Source organism: Phalacrocorax aristotelis, chromosome 19 (assembly GCF_949628215.1).
Source record: "Phalacrocorax aristotelis chromosome 19, bGulAri2.1, whole genome shotgun sequence".
Classification (NCBI taxonomy): Eukaryota; Metazoa; Chordata; class Aves; order Suliformes; family Phalacrocoracidae; genus Phalacrocorax; species Phalacrocorax aristotelis.
In genome coordinates, this window is record NC_134294.1 from 2955756 (window position 1) to 2973118 (window position 17363).

At 42.9% G+C, this 17363-nt stretch overlaps 1 protein-coding gene across 4 annotated transcripts in view; it reads right to left on the bottom strand.

Moving 5' to 3' along the window:
- Positions 1–314: 314 nt before the first annotated feature.
- PRDM2 (PR/SET domain 2) overlaps positions 315–17363 on the bottom strand; it is a 76392-nt gene continuing 59343 nt past the window's right edge. For 3 of the 4 annotated variants that reach the window (XM_075113667.1, XM_075113665.1, XM_075113669.1), the window contains 2 exons: positions 5469–5604; positions 315–4294 (listed from right to left, as the gene is read on the bottom strand). In XM_075113667.1, coding sequence (XP_074969768.1) covers positions 5496–5604 — 109 coding nt within the window. In that variant the 3' untranslated portion in view covers positions 315–4294; positions 5469–5495. Of the gene's footprint in view, positions 4295–5468; positions 5605–15463; positions 17069–17363 lie in introns of those variants that run through there. The other variant, XM_075113666.1, reaches the window with a different exon arrangement.

Here is a 17363-nt window from a genome sequence, read left to right on the forward strand (position 1 = left end):
ATATTTCAGAAGATTCTCATGCAGGGAGGGAACTACAGGTCAGCAAAATCCCATCGCTCAAACCTGAAGTGAAGCTGAATGCCATTCAACAAGAATCAGGTAGGCTGCAACGCTGCAAGAGGGGGCTGCCTGACTCTTTGGCTGCGGCAGGCAACAGCCTGCGATGGTCAGCAGTGATTTTTTTTACTAACAGGTCAGATTTATAATGCATAAGGAATCTTCAGATTTTCTGGGGCAAACGAGCCATTTTTAGCTTATGTGAAATCAATTCTAACACCTATACTTCAGCTGTTCCCAATCCTGTTTGTTGCAGCCGGTATTTTTTTTTTTAACGAAGATGGCTGAATTAAGGCCCCAGTGATGAACGGCTGCCCACCGACCCACAGCGACTCCCTTACAGAAGTGGCAAGTCCCACAGCCCTGGACGAGGTGCAAAATTACCTCTCAAGGTGTTTTGATGGACCATATCCTTTAACAGAGAAGAGTGAAATCACTTGTAGGAAGCAAAAAATCCCTCCCACTTCATGCCCTGCTCAAACTCTCACCTTCCCATAGAGGCCAGCAACCCCCGAAGTTCGCTGTATTGCGTTGCTGTAACGCTTCAACAAGAGGTTTGGCTTTGAATGGAGAGTCCAAACTACAAAGGGCTTGCGGGCTGCTCAGCCAAGCGCGTAGTCCCGGAGTCTGAAGCTGTCAGCAGAGCTCGGTCTGCGGTAATTCCTGTAAGCGTGCGCGGAGCTTGATAGACCAAAGTGACATTTTTATCTCCCTCCTACGCTCCTGCCACCCACCAGAAAAACCCCCAACCACTCACCCGTTTCAGAGCCAGATTAAGACGCTGGATCTCCATTTTGAAGCTTTTGTTTGCTGAAATAATAATAAATATTTCCATGATGCCATTTGTCACATTAATTTATTGTTGTTCTTTTTCTTTACATGGCGGACAGACAACAGAGCTTTCAGCCTTCCAGAGCAATGTTCAGAACCCAAGCACCAACCAGGTAACACCACATCTCCACACAGTTTATTTTTAATAAACTTCTCAGTATCAGCATTGTAAAGAGAGCACTGCAGAGCTACTGGTGTCAGCCTCGCAAATCCCTACATGCAAAACCTGAGCTTTTTCCCCACCCTCTCCTTGAATTTTCACAAGAACTTGTGACATTAGTCAAGGGCAAAATTTCACGTTTCATCAGCAGGCACGGGGGAGGTTAAAAATTTGCTGCAAAACTGTGAAATTCTGCCTTGGGAAAAAAAATGGCATACTTTCCTGAATTTACTGTGAATAAAATACCGTCATCGTTCCAGAGAAATGACACCATTTTGAACCGATTCTTTTTTTTCTGCAAGAAAAATGAACTCCCCCACCTTCCAAAAAACTTGCATTTGTTATCTGAGGGAAAATGATGAAAAGTCTGGCGCAACCACGGGTTATTCCTTGTCGGTGGCGTGGATATTCTTCTGCCACAGCATAGACCGTAATGGATCCTCCGAACAGACCAGTACAATATAAAGCCGTGTGCTGTGGTCTCTTGGTTGAGTAACACATGTTATAAAACTTTAAAAACGGAGCATTTACAACCAGGGACATAAAGACGTGCTTTTAAAATTGTAAATACATATTTACAGGCTTGTGTGATAAACCAGAATTTCTCTGGGAAAAACGTCCATATATCACAACAATTTACACGCTTCTCTCCTTGAGTCGGTCAGTTATTATAGTTAACACCACTCTAAAAAAAGCAGCAAAAATAAATTGCACAAAAGTGACCTCTAATAACCTCATTGGTATGCCTTAAAGGCACTAAACTCAGCAGCATCCACGCCAGAAACTCTGTACTTAATTTAACTTACTGTTGCTGGAAGCTGAGCGGGTCTCAGAAGAACTGATTGTTTAAAGCAGGATTTGGGCTGCATGGCAAGAAAGCTCTTCCTCAGCAACAAACCTCAAGTGATCAGTGAAAATTTATATAGTAAGTGTGATCTTTGACAAAATGCCTAACAAAGCCCCACTGGGAAAATCAAGGGCATGTCATACGGGTGCTTAAGACAGAGTATGTTGGAGCTGGGTTTTATTAGCACTGTATATTCATTTTTTCAAATTATCTAGATGCTGGCTAGACACACAGGAAAATAATTCCTGCTTGAAAGAACAGGGTTTACCATACTAATACTAGATGATGAGAGGAAGGAGAAAATGTGGAGAGAAAATAAAAAGAAAGATAACGTGCAAAACTAAAGTGAGGCGAACTGATTAGAGAGCTGTATGTGCACACCAGCTTCTTTGAGATATACATAAGGCCAGGAAACTTAACTTCTGTGCTATTTGACCAAGATTTACCAAGCTGCCTAGCAGATTTGGGTACTCGCTTCCAAGTAGTTTTAAAGAACAATGAGAATCTCAGTCTTCCAAGGCTGCTACGAAAAATTTCAGCCTTCGTTTGGAATTAGTACATCACATATTTCAAGGGGAAATTATTGCTAGCAAAAAGCTCAAGAGGGGACAAATCCTAGAGACTCCCCGCTCTAGGAAAGAGACAGAGCAGCCAGCAAAGGCAGAGCCCTCCCCACAAAGCCTGCCTCTCAACGGTCTCACAGGCTTGAACTGGAAGCATCACTTCCAACATGGGAGGGGATGTAGCTTTTTATGGCTCATCTAGTTCTCAGCATCGCAGCCTTCCCCCAAAGCACAATTGCACTTACAAAGCCTCCAACAGGGGTTTATCCGAAAAACCTGTGGCGTGATAATACAAGATCCTGAAGACCTTTTCTTTCCAACTCAAACAACACGTAGCTAAAACATCTTTACATTGGACAGAACCAGATGTTTTCAGTTTAAAGCTTTTGTATTAATTTTGAACAATTTGATTTTCATCAAAACGATAAAAAATTAACTGTTTTCAGCAATTTCATACATATATAAATACATATGTCATATATATATATATATGTAGATATATATATAAAATTGATCCTTGGACTTTTTCAGGGCGGTGAGAAGGAGTATCAACCGGGCACTTGTTTTTTCTCAACTAACGTGTGCATACACAGATGTGTGCTTATCTGTGTGGAGTGCAAAGACAAGGAGAAGAATAAATTGACTAAAAGAAGGGGGAAATAGGGCAATCGACCCCCTTGGCATCCTTGAAAAATCCCAAACCTGGGCGCTACCTTAGCAGGGATCCTGCAAAAACTTGCCTTGACAGAAGGAACCTTCCACCTCGGAGGCGAGATCTGCAGGGGCGCGGAGAAGCACCCCTGCCAGATGATGTATCTGTGTGTGATTGTCACCATCGTGGAGCAGGAGGTAAGAGACCTTTTTGCACTGCATTTTACCAACTGACCTGTGCGTTTCTGCAATTTGTCTCACTGGCTGCCAGCTACCTTCACGGATGCTCTCTCTACAGGACCACTGAAACTAAACATGCATGTATTGAGAGTCACAAGCAGAAGCTCCGCGTTTAAGGAACAGTGTTGCTTGATAGTGCACAGCAACACGCGTGCTTGATAGTCTCACTAAAGAAGTAAATCCTGACTGTAACAAGAGTGCCAGACTGGCAACAAACGTTAACGGCAGCTTTTGAGAACTGGATGCTTGTCCCTTTATGAAGCAGGGCTATCAGTGCATTTCACAGAGATCACTTAACAGGTGGTCTTCCAAAAAAATGTGGGTCCTGATGCACTTGGAAAGCAACGGCATCGTGCCCGTTAAAGCTAATGGTACAAAGTCAAGAGACTGGGGTACCCACAGACTTCAGATGCGGAAACCTCAGCAAAACCTACCACTCCCTTCAGTGGACTTTTGTGGGATGCCCAGTTCTTTACCCGTTAGGATGTAGAGTAGAAACTAAAATGATGTAACAGTCTTTTCAGAATTTAATTGCATAGTATGTTAAACCCCTCTGTGTTCTACCAGAAAGAGGAGACTCATCCAGACCCATCAACCCTCCAAACACGGTTAATCTGCCCGCAAACATCTGAACATTTCTCCATGCTATTCCACTGGCTGTTGGTGCGTGGACTCCACGCGGCAGGGGACCCTGAGATCACCCCCTCACCAGCACCCACAGTCCATCGCTCTCTGGAGAGAGCAGGAGCCCTGCTCTGCGCCCTCTCCCTCTCCCTCCGGAAGGAAGGGCAACGTGACAGAAGCGCACCGTTGCTGCCAGCAGAAGAAACCGCTGTCCCTGTTACCTACGGAGGAACCGGTCTCACCTCATCTGAGAAAAAGCAGGAGAGGATAATGCTTGAGGATTAATTCACCTCACCTTTTCCAGTCAAAAGTTCCTAGTACCTGCAAATACACAGAGAGTTGCATTTAATCAGAGTCAGCTTTAAGGTTAAGCAGTCAGAGAAACCGCCCCGTTACCTGGAAGCAGGACAAGTCACTCAGTGAGCGCTGCGCAGGAGAGAGAGGCCCGTCATTCAGCTTTTGCTTGGGTTTCCCACAACTAAATGGTCTATGCCACAGTTAGGGACGTTCACGTTTCATTAGCAACAACTCCCCTTACTCAGGAGAGAGTGAACTTCAGAATTTTTCCCCCAGATGTTATTTTCTGAACATATTTAACAAAGAATAAATCTCAGGCTGCAGCATCTAGATTCTGCTGGCACTCATTCTCACCTTTACCTTTATACAGGTAAGTATAGTGTTCCTCAGCTATTACATCAATATAAAGGATGTGATTATTTGCAGATTACAGGAGCAGAAGACAGTCCTGTTTAAAGTCAACCAACAGGAAATCAGTTCAGCTTCACCAATAACCCTGGACCAGATCAGTAATCTGCCCAAGCCCATATAGCTTCGTTACACCAGTTTGTCTCGCCACAACCCCAGCTAATGTTTTTGTACGTTATCCTGGCCCTGCGAGTTGCATTGTAATACTGGTCTTTGAGCTTTTGGTATTCAACCAAAGCAGCCAGCCATAAGACACATTCCCAGGCATATTTTCTGGTCAGAGTTAATAATTGTTCAGAGTTTACCCACTGAGCCTAAAAGATCAGAAAACACTTTGCCCACCACCGTGATCCGATACAGACAGCACTGCTTCCAAGATGGGGACAAACCCCATCCTTACAGAAGTTACCACCTTTTTCAAGCTCCCCACAGGATCCAGAGGAGCAACACCTCAGGCCTGAAAAGCTCATAAAGGAAAGAAAACTCCTTACATCTTCCACAAGGCTAAAGAGTTGACTCTGCCCTAACAGATCCTTTTGATCCAGAGGATGTAAGTACACATCGCTAGAGAAGACCTTGTCCCTTGTGCTTAACTATTTCTGACATAGGGCACCTTGCTCTCCCCCTTCGTGCCTGCTTTCTGATCAGCGAGCCATTACAAGAGCAACGACACTGGGTTTTCTGAGGCTTGGATAATATCTGTAAAGTGCTTTGCACTCCTTGCCCACAGAAACAGGAGAGGTAAGCTCTGCGCATCCTCCCGTGGCAGCGCCTGACTGCATTGCTGTACCTGGTTTGGCTGGACATGCAGAAGAGTCTATTCCTTGAAGAAGTGGGATGCAGTGCAGTTGGATTTCTTGCATTGCCTGGTGCTGGTGTTATGTGAAGAGGAGGAGGGACATCTAGAGGCCACGCGGAGTCTGTAACTGTACAAAGAGGCAGAAGAAACCCAAACACATGCATTAGGGTACCAGGGGAAAAAAAGCAGAGACATGCTTTAGGGCCCTGTAGGGGCTTTAGTAAGCGGTGAGGAAGAAACCCGACGCTCCACCCACACTGCAAGTACTGAGAGCCACTTCTGAAGGCAAGAGGGGTGTTTTGCCTTGCTCTGAACTTGCCCTGTTAGATTATTTAAGAAGGAAAAACAACATCAACTGGAACTAGCATCCAGCCTCCCACCCCATGTCCCAGTTAGATACCTTCCAGCTGGGACAGACAGACAAATCCACCGCTATGTAAAGAACAACTGAAAGAGCCACGGTCTATTTTCTCAGGACAGTCCATAGCAGGTTTTAAAACACATATTTTTGGCAACAAAATTTTACTTTATATAAGCATAACACCACATCTGGCCATCTTTCCCGAGGTCGAAGTCTGCAGCGCGCTTTCCCACGGCAGCGCTGCAGACTTGACAGGGACGTACACAGGCCACTACAGCGAGCGCTGCCACCGTGCCTTTATGGCGGATGACACGTTATTTCACTTCAAATTTTAGACTAACTCCACAAATCCCAAAGCCAACGTGAATATCGGAGATTTTAACGGACGGTGTTACATCTCTGCTGATTGTGATCTCAAGAAGAAAGCCTGAAAAAATGAGTCACAGCAAGGGAAGCAGAAAGGCTTATGCCCAGTTTTAAACATACATTCTCAGTTCTCATGTATACCCAAGCTGAACTTCCTTACACTAAAAGATAAAAAAAACAAAAATCCCCTATTCGTTTTTAAATTCAGCATCTTTTGCTCCCTTGCACACACCTGTACCGCCTCGGTGCCTGCAGACAACGTCTGCTCCCCCTCACACCGGCGCACCCCCCCCACCACTTGCAGTATCTACATACCTACCTCGTATATGCAAATTCTTCAAAAGCCTAACCAAAACCAACTACTTACGTTCTGCCAAGAAAACATCTTTTGAAATATAATTCTATTACATAACAACATGTCTTAGAAAAGTTAAAAGTTAGGTTTTTCTCCGGGTTATTTTTAGAGTCCCATATACACCCTTTAAAGGAGATTTCAGCTATTGTTTGTCCTTCCATACGGATTATGTAGTGCAGGGTAACTGCAAGTTAGACATAAAGAACTGCAAAATTTTCCATTACAACACAAAAACAAAGCCACAGAAATTCTGAAAAGTAAGCAATTAAATTATTTCCAAATCAAAATCTGTGGTTAAAATAGTCTGCCAAAGTTTTGTTGTTGTTACACGTAAATCATACTCCCCAGCCTTTGTGGATTTAATACTGAAGCATTCATCTAGTGGGTAAGAATCAGAAAGTGGTAATGAAGTCAACAAAAGCCAGATTTTGTTGTCCCATATAAGGACTGTTACCGAGGGAAACAGCAGAATATCCAAAATAAATTTAGTTTGTTTGGCTTCGGTTCTTTACTATAACTAGAAGAGAGAAATTTTAGTTTCTTTTTATTTAGACTGTTCCCATTTAAGTAATGCTTAATGTAAAAAAATTAATTATGTCTTGTAAAAGTTCTTCTGTGATCAATAACATCTGTGCGTTATTGCATGCGGTGAGCCAATGCCTAGATCCTGTGGGAAACTTTAAAATAAAAAAAAGCTTCAAATCCAAAAAGACAAAGTTGCTGAGAAAATCCGACCTGCGCGTGCAAATGGCCACCCCTCGTGCCCCCAAATCCAAGATGCTGAAGGGATCTTTCACCCCCTAATTTCAACCAGCTTTAAAGCTAACAGATCTTTAGCTTATTGTTAGGAAGTTGAGGATTAGAGAGCAAGATGACAAGGGATTGTTTTTCTAGACAGCAACTGAAATCGAGTTCTCAGTGGAGTTCTGCCCGCTGCCGTTCCGTCCTGCTCTCAAGTAGCCGAAACCGCACGGCAAAGCGCCGACCGCTCCCCGCGCAGCTCGGCAGAGCAGCGATGTTCGCTCTGCGAAGGCAGTCAGGGAAGCGGGGCCCTCCTCCGTACCGATATTAAACTGAAGTGCATTGGGAACTATTTTTAAAGAGCCCGTTTAAAGCAACGGAGGGACGCCCGGGTGTTTCAGTAGCTCCCTGGGTCTGCAAGACAAGCTAATCTCGGGGGGAGGGGAGCTGACGTACCCCCGTCGCATGTAGGAACAGTTATTGCGATGGCTATTTTTGGCGCTGTCACTTTGCACCTGCTCTCACCATCACCCTCGCCGGGGTAACCCGAGACAGGCAAAAGGAAAGGAATTCTTAGACGCCCTGTGCCGATGCAGCCGAGCAATGAGGACTTCATCGGGAAGGGGCGAGGGGCTGTACTCCAGCCCCATCACACCCCGGTGCATCCCCGCCCTGGGCCGAACAGCAGAGGACAGACAGCACAGCCCGTGCCACATCCAGCTCTGTCAAGTCCACTGTGCAGTCCCAGCCAGAAACATGGAAAGTAAAGAACAGAAGTTAAAAAGGTAAAGGGTAAAAAAGAAAAAAGTAAAATTGGTAAAAAAATAAGGTTAAACAAAAGTAAAAGAAGGTTGAAAAAAAAGTAAAAGAAGGTAAAAAAGTTTAAAGACTAAAAAAAAGTTAGAAAAAGTAAAAAAAAAAAGAAAAAGGAATAGCATCAGACTATCCTTGCAAGAAAAAGGGCACAGAAACCAAATGTTAGGTAGCAGGAAGGACTCGTCGTCTACACTAAGTTTTCTCTGTCAGCCAAGACTTTTATATCAGGAGAAACAGTTTTGGTAAATGTACTAGCTATACCATAAATTAAAGCTAAACCAAAAGTTAAATTCTGCCTCTTTTAACATGCAGACAGGGCCTAAATCTCTCGGTCTCCGCTGAAAGCACACCCTAACCAAAGAGAGAGACAAATCACTGATTTTGGTGAGGCTCACTACAACAAAAATCCGCTAAATCCCAGGTCTTACAGTCTTCCATCCTTGGATCCGAAAGTGTTTCGTGGTATGAGTCAGCACCATAATCCCCCGTTTTCAGATGCAGAACTGAGTCAGAAGGAAAGCAATTTGCCAAGGTCACCCAGAAAACCCGCAGCCTGAAAGCAGAGGCAGGAACAAAGGCAAAGGCTCCCCTATCGCACTGCATTACTGCTCCCCACGTTAAACTGGCCCCGGAACGCTGAAGAAGTTTCACCTTATTTGTCTGAATCAAATTCCTACTTCCATATACCTTCCTGGGCCACCGAGCCTTGGAACGAGCTGCACACGCAAACCAGGCGGCTGGTAAAGGTGCCAGATCCCGGCACACACCCTTCCCTCAGACATTCTCAAAATAAATTTGGTATTTTTAATGCAAATTACCTTGTCTTCTACCACACTTATGCAATTAACATTCTTCCAAGTTGCTAGTTTAGTTCACTAGAAACATCCCAGAAAAAAACAAGCCAGTTTACTTGTGGGAATGAAGGCGTGCCGGGATCTGGGATGGTTGCTGGTCACACCAGTGAAATTCTGCTAACAAAGTCATCGCAGTATGTGATGAAACATTCGGGTGATTTAGGTTCACATTTTTACCTCAGTTAAAGTGCGTTTTTCTTGCAGGGCAAATAATTCTACGCTCCTACTCTAAAAAAATGTGGTCCAAAATTTCAGAAACTCACACACTCCAACATATCTCCTAACAACAGACACGTCAGGGACATACTCGACCAAAACAGTTTACTCCTCTTAAATAAAACCATGCCTAAGCTGACAGACTGACTTCTGCAATAACTGACTGCCTGGGAAAAAAAAAGATAGAGAGGTGTGGATGATGAAGCCTGAATTCCTGGCTTTGCAGAATTAGGCGGTAATTTCACAGGCCAGGAGGCAAGCGAGGAGGGCTCGGGGCATGGATAAAAGAGATTTTGGAGCTTTCTGCTCTCAGTAAGAGCTAAAACATCGTGTTGCTAACCTAACTGGCATGTACTCTCTTGCGCTAGCATATTGCTTAATGGGAAAGTAAAAACTCAAAACAAGGACTTGGAAAAGCATCAACCACCAATTAAGTGAACTTTTTTTAAGGGCAACAAAATATTTAATGGGAGAAAAAAGGTTTCTGGGTAGAATTTTTTTGAGGAGGGTGTCTCTCTTCTGCGGAAGAGTCCCGCCTCTGTGTACAAAACGCTGGGGGAGCAGCAGAAAGCAGAAAGGATCTCAATGTGCTCTACTGCAGCTATTTGGAGACTTACGTGCGTTTATTTACGAAAGCAGTGAAAAAGCTGGAACATGTCAGAGTTTTATCTTGGAATCACGTGACGCTAAAGGACACAACGTGAATATTATGATTTTATGGTCAGGCCTTTCATGAATCTAAACTGGAAAAACCTGTTACTGAGATCCTTTGCATTCTCAGCCTTCAAGAAGATACACAGCAGCACTGTCTTACCACAGCGGTTCAAAGACCTTAGTACCTTTAAAGCAGCATTGCTCCCCAACAAGAACGCACAAATAGTTTTGTTTCACGCATGTGCTCTAGAGTTCAAGTTTCTTCATTGTTGACTTAGTTCCACTCCCAGTGAAATCCTGCTTCAAACCACTATTGGCTTCAGTGATGAACATCAAGCCAGCACTGAGAACTGCTGGAAATAATCTCACACCATGCCTACAACTACCTGGGAGCCTACCTAAAATTAATGTATCAACACCGTTTCACTTAAACATAGTTAGTTTTTCAAAAGCAACCAGTGATCTAGAGTAGCCACTTTAAAGGAATTCAGCCCTGCGGATGGCTACTGAGCTCTTTTGGAAAATCAGTCTCCTGGATGGCACTCTAAATTGAGCTCAAAGAAATTTATTAGTCACTTTAAGAAATCTTGGTCTAAGTCTATAAATTTAGATGAACAGTATCACGTCGGCCATTTATCTTCCTGCCCTTTTAAAGAAGCACAGAGCATTGTGTGAGCCAAAAGGTGAAGAATGTTGGATTAAAAATAGCAGTACTCAAATACATCTTCTACACTGTCAAGTAATCTAGTCTGATAATTTGATAAAAAGTTTGTATCTACTGAACCACATTCATGACAGAGGAAAAGCGTGAGAAAACTTTATCACACACGGGAAGACTGCAGCTGATTTTTGTTTAGCTTTATACAGAAATGGTTACTCCCAACGAGTTCGAAACGATTACTGGAGGCCGGCAGAACTAGTACGACCCCTCAGTCCCGCACATCTCATTACACGGAAAAGGAACCACAGAACGAAATGTGCTTTTGATCCAAAACGACAGATGAGTGAACACGTTTGCCATAATGAACGGGGAATGCAACTTCAGTCAAAGTCTAGTGACGTCTGAGCGTGCAACTCTTCAACGCAGCTCAACGATGGAAGAATCCATTATTTCTCATCTTCCTACCTCCTCCCACACCGCAACGTTTAGCAGAAATCACGGTACCTAAAGGAAATGCTACATACATCCTACCACCGAGCCCCAGCTGGAACACGACTAACTGCTACGCACACGCAGTCTGCACACGGGGGTTTGCTCAGCCCGCCTGAGCGCTTCCAAAGCAAACCCCCTCCCAGAGCAGCGTCTGCGCTCACAGCTCAACCCCGAACGGCAGCACGCGTAACAGGCTGAGCTCCCTTCTGCTTCCACTTGCTGCCAGGCCTTCAAATGCCCTCAGCAGGTAGCACGTCCTCTGCGTTCTCGACAGAATCACTTCCCTGAAAAAAAAATCCTCATTTACTTTACCGTAGGCATTTAACTTTGCGGAGTAGCATCGCCTGAACTGCAGAAGGAACTGAGGCGGGCTCTGCTGAGACAGGCCCAGAGACCATTACTCTCTCCTGACTGGCGCGGGGCATTGTGAGCAGCGCGCGGCTCGGTTTTGCTGTTCGGCTGCAAGGCAGCACACCTCCCGCGTGTACCGCCACCCTTGCACCATACAGACTGAATGCTGAGCCTGTATTTCTGAAAAACAGAACATCACCCACTGAATAATCAAAGCTGTTTCTCACAACCCTTTGGCAGTTTCTGGCAGTACTGTTGTCCAAAGCATGACTCAGAGACCCTGCTTGGCTTGGGAAATATAAAGGTCTTACAAAAAAATAGGCCGAGATATATGTACACAAACAAAGTGCATGTTGCTGATTACTAAGTTCCACAAACCACTCGAGCTTTGAATATATTAGGAAAATGAAGCAGCTACCTATCTCTTAAGAAAAAGCCTCCCTCCAGCTTGATGCCTGCTCAAGCTTCCCTTTGAGTTTCAGTGTTTTACTGCCTTGTATCTGGAAAAAAAAAAAAGAAAAAAAAGCAGTATTTCAATGCTCTTTTTCAAATGCATGCTTTCAAAAGTACACTCTACCAAAAGCATTTCTAAAGACTAAGAGAGTAAACGTGCACTATCAGCAAAATGAGAATGAAAAGTGATGAAGTATGCACGGGAAGCAGGAGCCAGAGGTGCCTCGATAGCACTGAGGCTTCCTCTTAACTCAGGAAGAGGTTTAAAAGTAGTCAGTGGCTGAGGAGGCTGTGGTCGAGACAGAAGAGGGCTCTAATACCTCCTGCTCCTTTCCGAGTTCTGCCAGGGCCCTCGTGTGAGACGCTGGGTGTGTTACACCAACAGCTTCTTTTCCCACTCCTGGTCTAATAACCTATTTGCATTTTAAGCGTTAGGGCGGGGACCCCTGCCTGACCGTAAGCGATGAGCACAAAGCACCACCGACTTCAGCTACAGTCTGAGTGTTACCCTGGTGTTAACTTCACTCAAAAAAATACCCGCAAGACATGACTTAAATTGCAAAGCCAAGGCCCCAGAGAAAGCTTAGGAAATGACGCTGAGTCATTCATACACATGGAGCAAAGGCCCATCTTTAACAACTAACATTTTTCATTGTCTCATTTGCTGTGTAAAATGGACCATCAACTTAATATACCATGCCTTTCTTAGTGTTCCGCCTGCTTCTTGCTGTGAAATAGAATTACTTTCCTCACCTTCCCACTCTCCTAAAAAATACTGGAAGGTCCCACACATGCCCTCCTCCATTAGAGAGCTGCTGCTCACTTCTAGAGCAGCTCCACCCTAAGAATTGACCTGGTTTCTACCAAAAAAAATACAGTATGCAACTCTAATTAAAATGCATCACATGGCATGCCTAAACAGGAAATGACGGATTTTTACTGCAATCTGAATACAAGCTCTTTTGAAATCCCCATAGCATTTGAATTTGTACTTTATTCCCAAGTGTTTTCCAAGACATCTATTTTGAGTAGCCTTTAGCTCTCCGTTCACTAGATATTGGATAACTGTCCGTCCCCAAAGCTCAGACGAAGCCACTCACTTCAGAAGATAATTCAGATTATTGTGGCTGTGTAGGTGAAGCTTTACACAGCTCCCATTAAACTTCTGTAAGATTTGTGCATCCAACTGTTGAGCGCTTTTCAAAACTCCAGCTACGCCTTAAAAACACCAAACACGACATGTGTCGTGACATTTGTTTTTAAATATTGTATAGGGGTGGGTGACCCAAAATCAGCTTTGCTCTATATTGGTAGCAAAGCACCTTCAAGCTACTATGACATTTCAAGCTAGTCCCAAGTTTCTTTGTAATTCTAATTTACCAGCTTAATTAAACAGAAATCATAGAAGTTTACCTCTTTTTCATAATTCACTTACCCCAAAAGCTCAGATCCAAACCAGCATGCACTTGTTCAGAATCTATCCTTTAGATCATGAATGGAAGTAGAATATCATGTGACTCGTGCAGATCACACACTCAGTAATGAAAAACCTAGAATTAGCATGTAAGGTCTTCTAAGTTCTCTTTTCAAGGTCATTCGCAGGCTATTTGCCTGTCACAGGTTACCACCTGCAACTCAGCTTCGCAGCTGAACTTGACTCCAGTAAAAGCTGGAACTGGCCCCAGAGTTCTGGAGATGAAGTCGCAAACCTCCGTAAGTGAAGGGAGCCCTATCGGTTTCCTCATTTGAAACTGAAAATTTACATATCAGATTGCCAGGATCTCGTTTTCTATGGCATCTCCCTAAAGAATATCATCAGGAACTAAACTAGAACTTGAAATAAAAGGCTCACAATACAAAATGCCGACAAAACGTAGTACCAGATATACCCTCGCCTACACAGAACAGTGTATGCAGGGGGCCCGGCGGCTTCACCTGGACTGTCTTGCGATGCCTCCATCAAACACGTTTATGACATTCTCTGATAGAAGCTGGTTTTTACTCCTTCTAGCAAACTGGGTAATGGGGGAAAAAGGTAAACAGAATGTGTTAGATCTCCCGCCTCCATGCGCGCTTCAGCATTAATCTTTTGATTAAACTGACACCGCACTTGATCTTGACCAGCACGTCAGTTAGCCTCTGCAAACAGGACAAGTTTCATTGTTTTCATTGCCTGCTTGGATGCATTCCAAGAAATGTCAGCACTTTGTGGGCATCATTACAGCTTTATTGTTGCATTCAGATCGTAAGGAGGCAGTTATAATAGCCATAGAAATTTAATTACGCAGAAGAGATGCAATAGTAAGAGTAATTACAAAAGTTGTACGTTTCCTATCTGCGATGATAGGAATGAAACGTCTTCCTTGATGATTAGCTCTCATTTCGGAATACAGATCTCCATCACGCAGCACTTCACTTGAGAACCAGTGTGTGTGAACGTGTGAGAACATCCTTGGGACACAACAGGATTTAATATCACAGCAGAGAAACAGTAAAGACAACAGCAATGGGATTTCTGCCATAATATTAAGGAATGCAGGAAGGAAGCTGGATTACTTATGATCAGGTCACTGCTAGGCATCTCTAATAAATCCTTACAAGGTGATCAAACTACTGAGACTGCAGTAAGACCAACCACCAGCAGATATTTAATTTGACAGAAAAAAAGATGTGAAATGACTAGGTAAGTTTATGTCCCACCCTCAGGAACTTCAGAACTACAGGAGAGTTTTTACCTTTTTTCATGTTTCCTAATTCTTATAAAATACCCAAATGCAACTATGGGTTTGCAAACTGAAGTGTTTTCACCAAGGTAAATATAGTAAAACCTAATCAGCACTAAAAACCTTCACCGTGGCTGTCCAACCACCTAACCGATGCAATCGCTAGGCCAAGAATCCGCCTCTTTAACCGTGGCGCAGCCATCAAGCTGCAGCACCTACTAGCACCACGCAGACGTGCCCGCAGAAACGCCCAGCCACCAACGACAGAACTTCTCCATCATTCTACCGGGTTTTCCCTATCAGTTAGAATCCTTTGGTACGGAGAGGATAACGTGTTCAAGGAATGACGTATCACATGAGAAAATAAACAGGGGGTTCTTGCCAAGGAATCTTACTCAAACAGAAGTATTAATTGGAATAGACAACTCCATAAAATATTAACTTACTACCGGATTAGCAGTGAGTATGCTAAGAAATCGGCTACTGTAATACTGTTAGTCTTAAGGATGTTATGCTACTCCATCCGACCGCCACGCTAAACGTGGACACAGACGTTTCCAGCTGCACTGCAGGAGGCAGAACGCACATCTTGGAGGAATACAACGTTCCAGAATTCTCAGAGCTAAAACGCCTTACACACCATTCTTAAAACTAAACTATTTCACAAGTTTGAAGCACATAAAAATAGAACATTTTAACATCACAAGAAGTTGAAATGGTGTGTGAAATTTTAATTGAAATAGTTTAAATTTATTAGCCGTGTCCACAATTAGAAACCAAAATCTAAGACTAACTGAGAAGCGTCAAACGGGCATAAATCTGTTTCAGTGAACTGGGGGCAGACAACCAAAGGATGCAAGCACACTTAATTCCTTCTAGATGTACATTGTTCCATTTTTCCTGGCACATCTGGTTTCCATACAAAAGGCAAGTTTCCCACAAGTTTTTAAAAAGTTTGCTTTATTGGTTACAGTTATATAAAACGTGTCATGGTCGTTCCATCTAGTTGGTCATTAAGTGCTTGCAACACCACAGAGACCCTTTAATACACCTGCAACCTCCACGATGAATTGCGTGCTGGAGCAGAGCAATCCCTCTTCAGCGGCTTACCTGCATTTACAGTATCTTCAGCAAGGCTACAATGTTCAAAAGCAACCACAACCCCACTTTTATGGCAAGTTGTATTTTTTAATGTTTTCATTAGAATAGTCTTTATATCACTCTCCAATAGAAGAAACAATATAACTAACAGCAAACTTTAATACAGGAACAGGCTCCAAGATTAACAACCCAAAACGAAAACAAAATGAAATTAATGTAAAATGTAGATCACATATAGTACAATTGAAGTGTCCAAAACAGTTTAAATTATTTTAAATATTTTATTTTTTTAAACTTGCTACAAATGCTTTGTACAATATTTCAACATAAAGTCCCCATAACAGAAATGTAACAAAATGGGAATGATAGTGAAAGTGAAAGTTAAAGTGGCACGAATTCACCAAACAAGTAATAAACTACAAATTTTAAGAGGTAGATTACTTTTTAAGTCAAGAACAAAAAAAAAAAAAAAAAAAAAAAGAGGGGTGGCTGAATAAAGAAGCTAGTCACTTTCCATCCATTCTGTCATTAATCTTGAAAGCTCTACGAACACATGGCAAACTGTATTTCCATAAGAAGCTGTTATGAACAACAGACCAATTTGCTGTCTTAAGTTATTAGAGGTGTACGACCTTCTAGAGTAATTATATCTTTAACTTTCAAAATATACAGGTATGCAGTCCTGGTCTAGCCTTCTTATCAATAAAAAGATACACTGCATTCATTATATATACGGTATTTAGAAATTGATATCGGTATTTCATTGCGATATAAAGTTTCATTTGCGTGTATAAATAGGAATCTGGAAAATGCATAAAACATCCAAATCAGGCTCTTTCCCATTGTATGCTGGACATCTAAAAGACGCAGGAAGTGAGGAGAAGGCGGGAAGAAAAGGAAACGCTGCGTGCTGGGTTGGCCTCTACCGCTTCGTTTAGACAAAAGGCTTTAAGAGACTTAATACATGACAAAAATACTTTGAGTGCAGCAACATTTGTTGCCCCTGAATCTACACTGAGTTACTGACAATACTAAGGAACCTGCTTTGCCAAGTACACGACTGAACTGCCGGTACGCCATTCAGGAAGATACGGACAAAACCAGGATCTAAGCAAACACGAGAGCAAAAGATTTGGTTTAATTAATCCCACTATTTCGTTTGATGGCTTCGTGTGGGTTTTGTTTGTAACAGTACCCTTCTCTTATCTGAATCATCCTGTAGCCCAGCACGTGTGTCAAGCACGAAATAAGAAAATCTATGCCTGACACTGAGTATTAGCAAGAAGCCTGCAGGCAATTTTATGATTGAGAGTCAGCTTCAGCTGGTTTCGCAAGCTTGGTGGATTTCACATCCATTGTCGTAGTGCTTATCCTAAGTTGAGCATGCAACAGCTCTACCATGTCATTAAGGGATTTTTTTTGTTTGGTTTGTTTTTACAGGAGATTCCTAGAAAATAAAGAACAAAAACTGAATATAAATGACAAAACAAACTATTTGTGAACGGTGTATGTTTACACAGAAAAACTAAAAGGTGAAAAAGAAACTTGGAGACAAATACTACATGAAGCAAGTCTTGAAAAAAAAAAAATTAAGATTTTGGGGGTGGGGGGAGGAAAAAACCCACTAGTGCCTACAGAGCAGAATTGAAGTTAGCGTGTGCTGACGTTAGTGCAGGAAGGCAAAAAAATTCTTCATACTTTACACTGGACATATAAAACAAAGTTGACTAGACAATCTAGAT